This window comes from Oncorhynchus nerka, linkage group LG14 (genome assembly GCF_034236695.1).
Source record: "Oncorhynchus nerka isolate Pitt River linkage group LG14, Oner_Uvic_2.0, whole genome shotgun sequence".
NCBI classification, from domain to species: Eukaryota; Metazoa; Chordata; class Actinopteri; order Salmoniformes; family Salmonidae; genus Oncorhynchus; species Oncorhynchus nerka.
Window position 1 is genome coordinate 66,787,637 of NC_088409.1, and position 16,310 is coordinate 66,803,946.

At 41.9% G+C, this 16,310-nt stretch overlaps 1 protein-coding gene across 5 annotated transcripts; it reads left to right on the plus strand.

Moving 5' to 3' along the window:
- The first annotated feature begins 2,709 nt into the window (after positions 1 to 2,709).
- Positions 2,710 to 15,401, plus strand: LOC115118323 (spartin-like). 5 transcript variants are annotated; one of them, XM_029646914.2, is made up of 8 exons: positions 2,710 to 2,808; positions 6,418 to 7,229; positions 7,762 to 7,959; positions 11,216 to 11,360; positions 11,474 to 11,668; positions 11,805 to 11,963; positions 12,289 to 12,379; positions 13,550 to 15,401. In XM_029646914.2, the coding sequence occupies exons 2-8, from the start codon at positions 6,420 to 6,422 to the stop codon at positions 13,752 to 13,754; spliced, it is 1,803 nt and encodes a 600-aa protein (XP_029502774.1). In that variant the 5' UTR covers positions 2,710 to 2,808; positions 6,418 to 6,419; the 3' UTR covers positions 13,755 to 15,401. The 5 variants fall into 5 exon arrangements, with proteins under 5 accessions (XP_029502774.1, XP_029502772.1, XP_029502773.1 ...); XM_029646912.2 differs by lacking the exon at positions 2,710 to 2,808 and adding an exon at positions 5,860 to 5,999; XM_029646913.2 differs by lacking the exon at positions 2,710 to 2,808 and adding an exon at positions 5,860 to 5,995.
- Positions 15,402 to 16,310: the final 909 nt, after the last annotated feature.

Below are 16,310 nucleotides of genomic sequence, written 5' to 3' on the forward strand. Positions count from 1 at the left end.
CCTCAGCTTCCACATCACCAGAGGACTTCAGCCTCCACATCACAGAGGACTTGTCAAGGACCAACAACATCACCACTCTTCTCAAGAGGGCGCAACAGCGTCTCTACTTCCTTGTGGCTGAAAAAAATCGGAATGCCGCCCCGGGTCCTCTCCAAATACTTCGGCTGCACCATCAAGAGTGTCCTGACCGGTTGCATCACGGCCTGGTATGGGAATTGCTCCGTTTATGACCGCAAGGCCCTCCAGCAGGCAGTGAAGACGCTCCAGTACATCACAGGGACCATGCTCCCACCCATCCAGGACATCTACTTGTACATCTATGGTACCTCTTCTCTCCCTAACCATCGGGCAGACGGTATCAGAGCATGAGGTCTGATACCAACAGGCTCAGAGACAGTTTCTATCTAATAAAAAAAAAATGAACAGGACTGACCAGCTGCTCTGATTCTCCACACCTTAGCACACATGCACTCACTCATACACAGAGACATACACACATATACATTCAGGCTACACACATATCACAACTGCTTTTACCAGACCCTAAACCTCAGTTTATACATTTCCCCCCTTCCCCACGTGTAAATATTGAACTGTAAATTGTGCCTTCCAGTATTACACGTATGCTAAAATATGTAATCTATTCTACTGAGCAATTTACTTTATTTTCGTATTCTTAGCTTTTATTATTTCTTATTGTTGTTACATTGTTGAGAAAATGACCTCCAAGTAAGCATTTGGTTGGACGATGTATACCAACAACAACAAAAACATGAAACTTTAAACTAAATTTGACACTCTCTCTCATTGCCCCGCATACAAAAACTCTTCGCTTGCTTAATAATTATTGATCTGCTTAACCTGGAGAGATTTTGGGAAGAGTATAAACCCACTCGCTTCGCCTTTTCCTCTCTGGTTTTACCCACATGTGTTCTGGCTCTGGCCCAACCAATAGGTTTCTGGACCAATCAGACGGCGCCAAATGTGTTCGCTTTCGGTGAAGAGTAGGGGAGATGCTCAGATCCAGTCTTATTGCGAAGAAGACTAACATCCAAAGGGAGTGATGTAGCGTTTGGCGGAGCAAGGAGTCTGGGTAGCCAGGCAACCATGCTCAACCTACAAACTGAGCAATAGAAGGCCCTCCCCTCATCTCTCAGGCTCCTCTCATAACTAATAATTTTTCAATATGCATTTTTATTTATTTGTTATTTTATTTCACCTTTATGGTTACATTTGTTGTATCCAAATAGAGCTGGAATGATAAAGCGCAAAAGAACGACAACGACATTGCTTTGCACTTATACCGAAGTGATTTGACTAATGTTCCTGTAGATTGTTCTAAAACCATTATTTGGTCCAAAGTAATAGCTTATGCATTATGTTGATTACTGCTATGAAAGGCTGCTCTGTGAGCGAGCCTCGCTCCCTCTCCCAACTGGCTCGGGGAGGAGGGAGAGATGAATTCTGATAAGCACAAGCATACGACAGTTGTCAAAATGCAACTGCCGGAAAAATACAATTTTCAAAGCAACTACTGTTGCACTAGTTAGTTACAGCGAGGAGAGTCACAGGCTATCAATATATTATTTATTTATAATCTGTCAATATTGAGTTAATAGCACCATTTTACTAGTATGCCTAATGCTACATCTAGTAACACGATCATATTTAGAGTTAGCAATATAGGTGAGTGTTTAGAGTTCCCACTTCCTCAGATAGGGCCCCATTTACAACTTAGAAAATTACAAAAAAAATTAAGCACGCCTTTCCTATGCACTTCTCAGTAGTTGGTATTTAGACTTACCTTATGAAGGTGCATAATGGGCATTGCAGGCGTGGTTCCCTTGTGCGCGCTGAATAAACGTACTTCAACCGCTGAAAACCCTCCCACATGCTGGCCAACAGATTTTCTCTTCAAGTTTTCATTCAATAGGGGTTTCAGTACATTTATCTTAAGTCATTCCATTAAATACTGTGTACCTTCTAATTAGAATTTTGTCGACAGACTCAATAGAATATATCGAGAGAACGGGTTCAGAATATTAGATCAATGAAAGAAAGACATCTAAATATATGCATATTCGTCTCCGTCTCAGCACCAATTGGTAAATAAAAAAATAATCCGATTTTTAGGGTTAGAAAATGATTTATGATTCATAAAAAACAGGGTTTGAGAGTCTTTATGCACAAAAGAAAATGGTGGTTTGATAAATTCTGAAAAGTGCCATATTCAGTTCTTCAACCCATGGTAATGTTGGAAGATTACTGTACATATAATTATAATAGGGAGAAGAGTGTACATATATTGGCCCGGTTCCACAAAGGGGGCTAAATGGTGGAGGCCCTGTTTGCACTTGACCCAGAGAGCCATAACTTTTTAGATGTGAAAAAGGTGAAAGCCCTGCTGGATCTAAGCTTAACAGATTTGGTGGAAGCTGTGTTTAGTGTCACTACAGTTTTTGCAGACTGAAATCACCCACTGTGGCTCCAATGAGGACAAATGAACCCCTCTTGATATCCTGCAATGATTCTCTGGGCCTCTCTCTGCTATCCTGACTGTGCTTACTGCACTGGAACATGGGCTGGAACATGGGCTGACTTTTGGGGAGTCCACAGCTACATTCAAGAACACACACGTTGACAAACGTGTTCAGTCAGCACAGAAGAGGCAAGCTACACCCGAGGAAAACTAAACTAATCCAACTGTCATTTGAGGGGGATCTTACAGGAAGATTTCTGGAAGAATGGAATAATCGATTACTCAGGCCTATCCACAGATCATCAAAGAAGCTGCAACCCGTTGAAAATGTAAGATTGAAAAAGTCTAGCTGGTTGGTTTGTATCAAACACATTTGAGAGTGCCCTGCAAGTTAGGTTCTGCATAATGGCACAGCATTTTATAAACTTCACTGTGGGAAATAATGTTTATATGTTTCAGATTTGTCTCCAGCGATTATAATGTCAAATATATATTGTCATTTACAATTCCAATATCCAGTTGGATTTCGTCTTTATTTAACTATGAAAGTCAGTTAATAAGAACAATTTCTTATTTACAATGACGGCCTACCGGGAAACTGCGGGTTAATTAACTGAAGGAATGATTTTTTACCTTGTCAGTTTGGGAATTCGATCGAGCAACCTTTACGGTTAGGGGCTCAACGCTCTAACCACTAGGCTACCTCATTTATCTAGCTCTTATCAATAGCTCGAATCAATAGCTCTTATTAAGTTATACATTACAGTGCATGGAGAAGGGTTTTACTTCTAACAGAAAAAATGTATTACTTGGAACCGCTAGGTTCGCAAGACCTTATTCATGGTTTCCTTGCGCGTGAAGGTGGTGGAATTATTAGGGAATAAAGTCAAGGTCAGAATACAGTATATCTGTAGACACACCTCAGCCACACCTTCATGTATTCGATCTCATGCTTAAATTCAAGGTCAGAATATGCATAGTGAGAAAAGTGCATTAAAAAGGGAATTATGTTCCATTTACGCCGGTTAACTCAGGGCGGGAATCGGGTCCATGGTCAATAATAGTTTATATCCTAGGCCAATATGCACAAAGATGATAATTCTGATAATTCTTGCACATTAAAATATCAATCATGCATTCCCTGGATATGTTCGATGAAATAGCTTACTTTTTGACTACCATCTCAGTTGTCTTGCTTGGCACTGGGAAAAAATTGTTTGGAGCTCTGTCGCTAATGTAAAGTAGCTGTCAGAAGTCAATGATAAATTGGCCCACATGGAAAACGAAAGGCATAGTAACTGTAAATTACTTGGTAATAAGAAATAATATTACTTCCATGACAGAATTAAAAAGCAATTTTGGACTGACCAATGGAGACATTTTCAAATTCATGCAACTTCGACCTGAAATCTATTGGAAATTAGAGCAATGTTAAGGGAATCCTATTTGAATCAGAAAAGGATACTCATATGATAGGTAAGCCATACAAACCCTTGCAGAGAGCCTCCCCAATTGACAGTCTCTTAAAAAAGTATATCAACTATTGGAACCAAGATTTAAAAATAACTGATATTGGCACAAGATGGAGGGAGTGTTGGAACCTAACTAATGAAATGAGTTACCGAAAATGTATGCATAATCCAGTATAAACTAATGTATAGAATTGATTATACAAGAGACAAAATTCAAACATGTTACAGCACAACTACATAGTCATGTCTTATGTGTACAGCTCACAACACTCATGTCTTAAGTATAAAACTAAGGCAGTTAACCCACTGTTTCTAGGCCGTCATTGAAAATAAGAATTTGTTCTTAACTGACTTGCCTTGTTAAATAAAATGTAGAATACCAAATTAGTGCACTAGGCTTTTATTACTTATGTATGAGCAGAGAAAAATACTCCTTAGCAGAGAGGGGAGCAAAATACCCCCCTAAAATATAATATTTTGGGGGGTGGAGGGGGCACACATACTTCCCGCAGCTATGCCCCTATCAGATTATGTTTGACTTTTTCAGGCTGGGGCAAAGGGGGAGAACTGTAGCCCTTGTCAGGCAAGCCCTCTTCTGGCTCATCGTGACTTACTTGATGACTTTGAACTGTTTGTCTCTCGTAGAAAATATGTTAACAGAGAAGATTACAAAACTGTTCCACCAGTTCAACTCTTTGGGGTCGGGGATCTCGCTGTCGCCATATTTTATTTTGTTGATTAGTCAAACATGGTTGTTGGAGGCACATAACGAACAGAACAGCAAGCGTGTGGAGGTGGCTGGAGAAATTGGACGTGAAAATGGCGGAAGCTGATGATGAAGTGAATTCTGAATCTAATAGGGGTAGAATCAAGGAGAATTGGAATATTGTCCAAAAGAAAGGAAAAGGGAGCAAAGTAGAGTACAGAGAAGAGAATGTCACTTCGTATCTTGTAGGAGTACGGTTTGTAAATGAGGAACAGCTGAACGAATTACCAATCTTGAGGAATCCATTTGAGATATCCAAACTGGTGTAGAGAGTGCTGGGAAGAGTGAAGGTTGTGATGATCACTAGAGGCGGGTTTGTTTAGATTTTTTGTGCTTCTGAGGATGTGTGTTGCATCTCACCCGATTTGATAAGTTTGAAGTGTCGTGTGTGTCTCTTAGGAACAGGGCACATCTCAAGGGGGTTATAGCTGGCATATTGTAAGTATATGTTGACGAGATAAAAAACAATATTCCAGGAGTAATTGATGAATCGTAGGTGAATGAAGAATCGCAGGTGAATGAAGAAAACTGAGTTTATCTGTTATTTTGTTTGTTGATATGGTGTTTCTCCCTACTCAAGTGCAGTTAGGGTATATTAACTACATAGTCAGAGCATTTATCCCAAGACCAATTGAGTTCGGATCATTGTAAAGGTTTTAGTCATGTAGCAAGTGTTTCCCGAAAGGATAAGCCGAGATGTCCAAGTTGTCCAAGTTGTGGAAATGATCATATTACACAGGAGCCCAACATTTTTTAAAGGTTAGGAAGGTGGACTTTTATAGTTATGGTAAATAATGGCACTGCCAAGGTGGAGAGAAGGTCCATGAAGATAGAAATCATAGTGATTGCGGCGGTTCATGGGGCTGAAAGATTTCTCAGTAAAGGAGTTATGCAATATTGGTACAAGCCGTACCACCCTCTCAAGTCCTAGAGCCGGATAAGGGAGATATGGAGAACTAAAAGGAGGAAGAAGTGGGAGTTTTGTTTGTTTTGGCAATGTACTCTTTTTAATAGGATGGATTAAATTATGTTTCACTATTACGTATAGATACAAATATATATATATATATGTGTATATATTGGTTTCAAACTGTCCAGTTGGTGGCAACAATACACCTTTTTGGGTTGTTGTCCGCCATAAAACCCACAGAAGAAGAAGGAGGCGCATGACACTGACAGCCTCTTGTCAGCAAAGCTTGAAATCCAGCTCCAACAGCTAAAAAGACAGACGTCAGACGTTGATCGCCTCATTCACTAGACAAGAGTTTGTCGTCTAACGTTAGTGGGTAATGTATCAGATTAGAACGCTTTTGATTGACAAAATGTCTCTAGTTTATGTTTGTTTTCATGATAGCTAGCGAAACACCAAGAGTAAAGTACACACAATTTACTAACTAATTTGCTTGCTTGTTATCCAAGCAGATGAGCTAGATGTTATTGCCTGATATCTCATGAGACACAGTACTGTTTTTTCGTTACAAACCTAGCTAGGTAGTTACAGTAATGGTAATGTTTGCCTTTGCCTGCCAGCCTCCTTATGCAAAAGTATCGTAACGAGTTATGCTAGCTAGCTAAATAGTTAACTGTTGTTAATATTCTCAACTATTGCTTCCTTGAATTTAGCTATTGATAATTAATTAGTATCATTGAACCTTTGCCAGCTAGGTCAAAATGTATGTATTTTCTTGTTTTCTTGACAGACATGGAGGAAGCCAATCAAGATGCCTTTGACAGAGCCAGGCTGCAGGTGATCAAAGACGGCTATGAGAAGGCATTTGAGTGCATCAATAGAGGCCTGACCGAGGATGAAGCTGGCCACAAGGCCCAGGCCCTGGCCCAGTACACAAAGGGACGCCAGCACCTCCTCAGGGCCATCAGTGTGCCCTCACAGGGGCACGAGTGTGTGGGGTGCTCCTGGGAGTCAGCCCGCCAGATGCAGCACAAGATGCAGGAGACTCTGAACAACATCACCACTCGATTGGCGGTCCTAGAGACCAGCCCAGACCCTGAGCTCCCACCACCTCTAGATGCCTCTAATGGAGTCCCCGGGACAGCATCTAACTCTTACCTTTACCCCAAACTGGAGAAGGAGAAAGCAGAGCTGCCATCTCCACCCAAGCTACTAATGACTAATTGCCAGGCTGGAGCTGTGGGAGGCATTGTGTCTCCCTCCCTGCCTCTTTCTCCCACTAGACAGCCTGTGGTGCCTGGCGATCTGCCCCCAGCCTACTCCTCCCAGGCGGCTGATGGCCACCTGACTATCTCCTACGGGACAGAATCTGGAGAGATGTCGCTGGTAGGAGAAGAGTTTTACAGCCACATGTCCCCCTCTCCTCAGAGCCTGGGGGAGGATGGAGAGGAACTCTTCTTCCTGTCTCACGGGGTACAGATGTTCTTTGTCACACCTGACGGCCAGGTCAGCGCTCCCTCCTACCCAGGGTACCTGCGGATGGTCAAGTTCACCAGCCAGCAGTCAGAGAGAGTGCCCAACCGCCCACCAGCCTTCCTGCAGGTAAGAGGGATGGGGGGGGGGTGATGAATTCTAGTCACTGTCTACGTGTTGCCTTTTACAATGACCTTAAAATAGTGTCAGCACTTATTGTATTCAGCATTTCAGTGTATGATGAAATCACAGGGTTCTTGAAATCTGTTTCCTTGACCTCTCTATCTGTTGTGCACTCTAACACAATTTCATCATTAATGGTTTGCTCTGCCTCAGCTCATAAACTCCCTCTTGTCATACAGATGTGTGTGTGTGTTGTTTAGAATAGGGTTGGGCTCCTGTGTGTGTGGGATAGGCTATCAGAAGCACTGCAGCCAGATAATGATCTGTGTCCTGCATCATGTGATTAGTGACTCAGTGGCCCTAATCCCAGGCAGGAGTTCGCTATGATGTCATGGTGGGGAAACCCCAGTGGCCATTGGGTCAGGTTCAGAGATCTGTGTTACAGCAGAGAGACAGACAGTCATTCCATATAAACTCCCTATACTGTCCTGTGTGGTTGGCTGTACTGTTGATGGGTTATACTGTTCATGTATTCCAGGTGTGTGATTGGCTGTACCCACTGATGGCCACTGACTCCCCTGTCCTGCTGTGTAACACAGGGGTGTTCATGTTCCCGAACATGATGGAGTCTGCCGCGGGATCCTACGTGGGCGTTGTGCTGTCCTCTGAACTGCCTGTTGAAGACAGACAACTGTTCCAGGACATGCTGTCCCAGATGACAGACCTCAGGGTGCAGGTGAGCTGCTGAGGCTGTGTCTCAAATGTCACTCTATTCCCTATATAGTGCACTACATTTGACCAGGGCCCATAGGGTCCTGCTCTCTGACTGGCCCATATGAAGGTGTCTAGGGGTTGGCTGAATGGCCCGAGGAATGGTAATAGAGTAATAAACGCATCTCTCTGGCAGATGTTTTTGTCAATTCCAGGTGTATTTGAGTCATTGAAAGATGTTAAAGGTACCAAAGCAATGCCAAACCACCACACCGTGACACGTGTCCTTGTGCAGAAGGTTATGGACCCTGGATGAAAAGAATGACAGGGTTGCCTACATCCATTCTTAATCAGCAGTTCAGATTCAGGAAGAGTGACAGTTTCCAAGTGTTGTTCTTTGTTTTCTTATATCCCTGCCAATGATCCCAGTGGAATGTAAGGTTAAAATGAGGGATTTGGCCCAAAATGGAAAACTATTTCCTTCATAGTGTCCTACCGTTGACCAGAGCCTGGTCAAAATAGTGCACAACATACAGAATAGTGTACCATTTAGTATGGTAGTAGATTAACATAAGCTATTCTGCTCTCTCTAGCCTCAATAATGACTCTGATTGGTCGAGATTTATGGTGTTATTCCAGAACGACTGATGATGTAAATGCTGCTCTATTCTGATGTGAAAATGTCTGCTTGCTGCTGTAAGGCGCTCTACTTCACCTGCTGGTCTTGGGCCAGAACTCTATGGAACCTGGTCCCAAGTAGTGCTCTATGTAGGATAGAGGTCGACCGATTATGATTTTTCAACGCCGATACCGATTATTGGACGATTCTTTTAAATATATTTTTTTTATTTATAAAATATAAGAACACCCATCCAAAAGCCCATAATATGTATTTTATATATAGGCTACCCTGGGGCGGCAGGGTAGCCTAGTGGTTAGAAAGGTTGCAAGTTCAAATCCCGAGCTGACAATGTACAAATGTGTCGTTCTGCCCCTGAACAGGCAGTTAACCCACTGTTCCTAGGCCGTCATTGAAAATAAGAATTTGTTCTTAACTGACCTGACCTATATATATACACACACATTTTTGTAATAATGACAATTGCAACAATACTGAATGAACACTTTTATTTTAACTTAATATAATACATATTATGGGCTTTTGGATGGGTGTTCTTAAGGTGATTCCACAGGTTGGTGGTATTTTTTGATTTAGCCGTTGCTGACCCCATGCTTACATCTTTATCACAAATCAGACACCTTGCTTTCCCTGGTGCCAATTCCATGTAATAGTCCCACACTGGTGCTCTGCTTTTCTCTGCCATCTGTAAAACACACACACAGCTCTGAAGTGACAATGAAACTGAAGAGTCTGCTTAGGAGACAAATACTCTCAACTGTTTGAATAAAAATAGAGTTTAAGTTACCTGTGATGAATGTTGAAAGCAAAAACTGTAATTTCTATATGCAGGAAATCCTGTTTTAATAATGGGCATGGTAAGAATTGACTACCAAAGTGCGAGTCATAATTCCCATGACACCTTCTAGCAAAATCTGAAAAGCGGTTCCTTCATTCATTTATTCCATAGGATATTTTTTAGATTCACTTAAAATAAGGTCTGTGTTTCGTGTAGGCTTACACCACCTTGCCAATTTTATAACTGTAGATATCCATAGGACAAGGTAACTCTGATCAATATTGGCTAAATATAAGCAAAGATTTTAAAAAATGTAGAGTGGATTTATGAAAATATGTTGACAAACGTTACCTTATCCTAGTGAGGTTTACACGGATATCAAAACGCAGAGGTGGTTTAAGCACGAAGCACAGACCTTATTTGAAGTAGATAAAGACATCCTCTATGGAAGACATGAACGGTAAAATAATGATGGAACCCCTTTCAAGTTCAGCCGCAAGTTATTACAGGAATTATAACGCGTCGACTATTTCTCTCTAAACCATATACCTTTGACTATTAACCTGCTAACCTGGATTTCTTTTAGCTAAATATGCAGGTTTAAAAATATATACTTGTGTATTGATTTTAAGAAAGGCATTGATGTTTATGGTTGTACACATTGGAGCAACGACAGTTCGTTGATTGTTTGTTTTTTATAAGATAAGTTTAATGCTAGCTAGCAACTTACCTTGGCTTACTGCATTCGCGTAACAGGCAGTCTCCTCGTGGAGTGCAATGTAATCAGGTGGTTAGAGCGTTGGACTAGTTAACTGTAAGGTTGCAAGATTGGTTCCCCCGAGCTGACGAGGTAAAAATCTGTCGTTCTGCCCCTGAACGAGACAGAACGTTTCTAGGCCGTCATTGAAAATAATAATGTGATCTTAACTGACTTGCCAAGTTAAATAAAGGTGTAAAATTAAAATAAAAAAATAAAAAACACACACACACACACACACGTCACCCAAAAATACATATTTCCGATTGTTGTGAACTTGAAATCGGCCATTCTGATTCATCGGTCGACCTCTTATGTAGGACATAGGGTGCCATTTGGCATACAACACTAAAGGCTCTACTGCACTGCTTGCTCCCTGAATACACCTCAGCAGTTAGGAAATTTAGAACAACAGGCAGATGAAATGCATTAATGTGTGCTAATGCTCTTATCTGGCTAGAACACAACACAGCCTCCGTAGTCATTACAGTAATGGAATCAGACTGGTTTTTGTCTCCGAGCAACAGTATTCAGCCAGGCTCTGACTGAGGGCATGTTGTTGATAAACTACCTGTCACATGGACAGCTGCTTCTGGAATGGAATCCAATAAGCAAGTAGGCTTTTCATGATCACATATTTAATATATGTACATTTAGGAGGTTGTGTCTTGTCGAGAATAGCAATGATGGTGTTAGAACATTACCCCTCTGTTTTCCTCAAGCAAGGGGACATCTGAAATGTGTCTGGTGACTATGTCTTTGTTTAGAGGAGAATGAGAAGTTGTGATCAGGATGGGGATAGAGGGAGAGGAGGCACCCTAGGGTAGCAGGAGGCTACTATTAGGGGGTTACTAGGTGGTTACTAGGAGAGTTAGGGTAAGGCACTTGAGGTTACCAGGAGGTTACTATGAGGCAGGGTCTGCTAGGCTCCAGCTAGGCTAACCAGTCCTGTAACAGCGGTAAGTTACAGAAAACGGAGAGGACCGTGACAATGAAGCAGAGTTAATCAAACTTTGTTCTTCTGCCAATGCTGTACGTATGCACCAGCAGGTGTCATAAAACCACTGTTGCAAAACACCATATTAATACAAGTCCTGCTGCTGCAGGCTCCAAATGAGGCAGCAGACAGCATCAACCTGAGCCAGAAGGTGTCCCTCGCTCCCCTCGAGGAAGAAGAAGACCCAGCAGCAGGAGAGGAGGAGAAGAACCTGCCAGAGTGGAGTGAGAAGGTGGCCAGTGGCATCCTCACAGGTCAGACCCAGGGCCCTAACCCCTACAACCCTAACCCGAGGCTGTAGGGGTTAGGGTTAAAGTTGTATACTGTGTATCACTCACTCACACCTACTGTGTTTTTTTCCATCCAGGGGCATCGTGGCTGAGCTGGGGCCTGGTGAAGGGGGCTGAGTTCACTGGCACAGCCATCCACAAGGGGGCCTCGAAACTGCGGGAGCACATCACCCCCGAGGACAAGCCAGCCCATGTCAGCCCCTCCGTCTCCAAGGGATTGCATGTAGCCAAACAGGCCACCGGGGGCGCTGTCCGCGTCAGCCAGTTCCTGGGTGAGAAGTGTGTCTGACTGATTGCTTCAGGTGTTGGAAGGAGCTGACTGTCTGATTGGATGTGGATGGGTGTATCGTGTGTGCTGTTGTGTTAATAGTGGACGTTGTGTTATGACTGGGTGTGTGTTGTGTGTAGTGGACGGTGTCTGTATGGTGGCAGGGTGTGTGGGTAAGGAGCTGGCTCCCCATGTGAAGAAACACGGAAGCAAGTTGGTCCCAGAGTCCATGAAGAAAGACAAAGATGGACGATCCAACATCGATGGAGCCATGGTGGTGGCTGCCAGTGGAGTTCAAGGTACACATAGTCACTGTTGTGGTTGTTATAGTCACTAGGCTAGTGATTGTACAGGACAAGCCAGAACGACACGAACGTTGGCCATGCGCAGTAGTTCACCTGCTGGCTGTCAACAAACGGTGGAGATTCAACGTAGAATCTACGAGAAATGAATAGATAATGACTGCCGATGTTTGGTGGTCAAAGGCGATGGGACGGCCACCTGCTACGCATGGCTGACGTTCGTATCGGTCTGTCTTATCCTTAAGGATGGTTCACATGGATGATGTACCCCCTATTCTACCAAGTGTGGTCATTGTTGTGGTTCCTGTGTTTCTACTTGAAGGCTTCGCTACCATGTGGACTGGCTTGGAAGTAGCAGCAAAGAACATCACCGTCTCCGTTGCCTCCGAAACCGTCAACACTGTCAAGCATAAGTAGGTCTTTCTCTGTACACTTCAACCGACGTGTGTTGTCTGTGCTCTTCTCAATCAACATGGGTGCATCTGAAATGGCACCCGATGAGCCTATGGGCCCTGGTCAAAAGTAGTGCACTATATAGGGAATAGGGTACCATTTGAGATGCAATCATGTCAAAATAAATAAATATGTTGTATTGTCACACACCGGATAGGTGCAGTGAAATGTGTTATTTTTACACAGTCAGCCATAGTAGTACGGCACCCCTGGAGTAAATTAGGGTTAAGTGCCTTGCTCAAGGACATATCGACAGAATGTTTCACCTTCTCAGGGTTGGGCATTCGAACCAGCAACCTTTCGGTTACTGGACCAACGCTCTAACCACTAGGCTACCTGCCGAATGTATTCTGTGCTTGGTTCATTCACCATGTGTGATTGGTAGTACTACTTGCTTGACTGTTTTACTTTTGCTCCTGTCCACCCAGCTCTGATGTGTATGTCTGTTACTTTGCTTTCTAGATCAGGTTTTGCTAAACACTCGTGTTTTATAAGCAAAAACAAGCAAGCACTTACTGTACATTTCCCTCTTTCACTTATTTTTCAGATTTAGGGGTCTACAAAACATCTTAGACCCACCTAATGACAAGAAGACATGTATTTTCTCTTGAATGAACCCTCCTTAATAGTAACGAGCAGCATGGTCATAGCCTCTGTTTCTGGATGGTCTGAATGTACAGCTGTTAGATTCACCTCTACTCTCTAAACAGTCTACTCCTCTATCCTACTGGGCTATGCACCTGTAATTCATCATGAAGCTTACTCTGATTTATCTGGTTTCTCTGGTTTCTAACTAACCAAATCTTTTTCCTGACTTCATTGAAAACAATATAACTATTCCTAATGCATAATCATCGTATGAATTGATGCACTTATTGCATTTATGTGTGTTATATGTGCAATCACCAGCCCCACAATATAATCAGTTGTATATTTACAGATTACTGAATAGTCAGACAACTTGAATAATTCTGTTGAATTCATGCTCTGCATTGGTGGGGGCTTTATTCCTACTTGCATGTTGTTGCTGTCCTTTCTTTTCCCTATAATTGCCCTCACCCCAACCCCCCCTGTGTCACACTTTCAGCCTTCCCCCTCTCACTAGTTGGTTGTGTGTGATTGATTATAAGGTATGGGGTGGCAGCCGGCCAGGCCACAGACCATGCTGTGAACTCAGCCATTAACATGGGCGTCACCGCCTTCAACATTGACAACCTGGGCATCAAAGCTGCGGTGAAGAAGACTGGCAAACAGACGGCTGTGGCCATTCTGCAGGACTACCAGCTACAGGACCCTAACACTAACCACAAACAAGTGGAGAAACGGGACAAATAGGCCCCATCCAGGAATAAGTTTTATGTCCCAAATGGCACCCTATTCCCTAAATAGTCACTACTTTGGACCAGAGCAAAATATAGAGAATAGGGTGTGTTTTAGGACACAGTCAACCCCTAGCCCCGTGACACTTACCCCAGTCCTACCCACAGAGCACCGGTGTAGATATGAGAGGACTGGATAGGTGTGACAAAACGGCAAAACTTCTACTTGCCTAGTCTATCATAGGGAAAGGCTGGGGTACTACCATATTGATTAAACGTGTCCGTTTTCTTTCAGATGATACCCTAGTGCCTAGAGGGTAGAGGCTAGGACTTGCGTCCCAAATGGCACCCTATTCCCAATGTATAGTGCACAAAGGGAATGAGGTGCTATTTGGGCAGCACCCATGTCCTCCTCTCTTTCCTTTAGAGCCTTAATTAACACACAATTTGTATTCTTCTATAAAGAAATCTATACATTATTTACAATAAATATTTTATATTTACATACTAGTTGACTAATAGCCTATAGATATGTTACCAGGGTTTGATACAACTGTTAAGCACTTCAATCTTTATAATGAATGGTATGACATTATAATGTCATTAATATAATAACTAAGAGGAACATTATGTAGGTAGGCTGATGTATTATTGCTAAATGATTTGTCTGCAAGACATAGAATAAGTCACGTATGTGATACAAATATAAACTGATAACAGGATTCTTTTTTTTTTTTTACATTTCAAGACTACTGCTGTTGACCTATTGTAGTAACAGTAGTAGTATTACTACAGTAGTACTGTAGCCAGCAGCAGCATGCTAACTATGTGCTATAAGAATACATGTTTGGGTTCATTTTAATCAATGAAATAATGTTAATGTGTGAAACAAGATGAATCCAAGCATGCACAGGAATACGTGTAGTTTGTATAGCTGCTGAGGGTACTGGATAAGATTGAACAAGGTATACTCTAAGGTATACTCTTGTCATATGACTTTGTAATGCAGAGGAAAGAATCAATCCAAACGTAGAACCAGGGGAGTGCTGAACTGGTTTGTGAATGATCCTTGGCTTGCTTCGTATGCCTTAACCAGTTACTACATGTTCTATGCTACTCTAACCAAACAAGGCCACGCTACTTTCATCTTGGTTGTACTTGTTAAAGCTGTGATATTAATTTTCTATGAAAGTACACTTTTTTTTCACGTGATGTAAAGAAAGGGATATTATTTTTTTAAACTATGACTCCTGGAAGAAATGATTATGGCAAAATTACAGCTAAAAATACATCAACTGTTTTGGCACAATCTGTACGTATGTGGGAAGTTTTGGAGTGTGTGTTTTAAGATTAGTGTCGCTGTACATGTTATGTTCTCTACATACTGTATTTAACTTGTAATGCTGTCTACCGTTCATGATTGACCTTGGGCTGATGTTGATTCAATATGAATTGTCTTCAGTAATATTTCCCCTTAAGGGTTAAGTGAAGGCAGACTGTCTTTCTGGTGTGAATTTGAAATATCATGCAGGCATTGAATACACACCAGCATTCTGTTCAAAATAATGGCTCTGTGCTTCTGTGGCCCTATGTGATCAAATAGTCACACGGTCCGATGATAAACCAAATATCTGATATGTAATAAAAAGCTATTGAAGAATGAGTTGTATATCATTAGTTTCCTTGTTTTGGATAGAGCATGTCATATGTCTGTCTGTCTACTACATAATGGAGCATTTTCACACAAACATCACTCGCATTACCTGGCAATCAAATCAAGGTAGTGAAATAGGATCATTTTCAAATGTTTTGCAGCACGTTATCCAAGTGATTTATCCTGAATGCAAAGGAGCTCATTCGAATTAGTAGGATCACATTCAATCCAAGTAAGTTCTCTTTAAATTGTTTATGCAATTTCAAATGGAAGCATGTTTGTTTTATTAACAAGGATTAATGAGTAGAAAGCCGAGGCCACCATTATTATTAGGCTGCATTACTCCTCAAATCACAATACCATATCACTGCTATTATTTGAAGTTTAAGACCTAGTATATTTTGTTCATGATTGACATTTGAGTTGTGTGTTTTTGTCGATTTGTGATCAAGACAGACATGGCTTGGAGCGCTGAAAGCCACCCTGTATCTTCTGATGGGTTCTTGATAAAGAGCAGAGTGAATTTCCTTCAGCTCAAAATGAAATGATAGGCTATGTATGTCACACACCATCGGTCCATCACTGAGAAGGTTGAGAAGATCCATAGATGCTGTAATCTCATATTTGAGCTTCTCACTGAAACATACAAGTCAGAATTCATTCTTCAGATGAGACTGAGTTCGATATTTTTTGATTCACAGAATTTAAAGGCCCAGTGCTGTCAAAAATATAAATGCAACATGTAAAGTGTTGGTCCCATTTTTCATGAGCTGAAATAAAAGATCCCAGCATTTTTCTATACTCACAAAAAGCTTATTTCTCTCACATTTTGTATACATTTGTTTACATCCCTGTTAGTGAACATTTCTCTTTTGCCAAGATAATCCATCCACCTAACAGGTGTGGCATATCAAGAAG

Excerpts from the sequence above, each read along its gene's own strand:
- LOC115118323 (XM_029646914.2), top strand. The coding sequence starts at position 6,420 with ATGGAGGAAGCCAATCAAGATGCCTTTGACAGAGCCAGGCTGCAGGTG. Across the intron at positions 11,361-11,473 it reads GGCCAGTGGCATCCTCACAG|GGGCATCGTGGCTGAGCTGG; the intron begins GTCAGACCCAGG and ends TTTTCCATCCAG. Across the intron at positions 11,964-12,288 it reads GGCTGCCAGTGGAGTTCAAG|GCTTCGCTACCATGTGGACT; the intron begins GTACACATAGTC and ends TTCTACTTGAAG.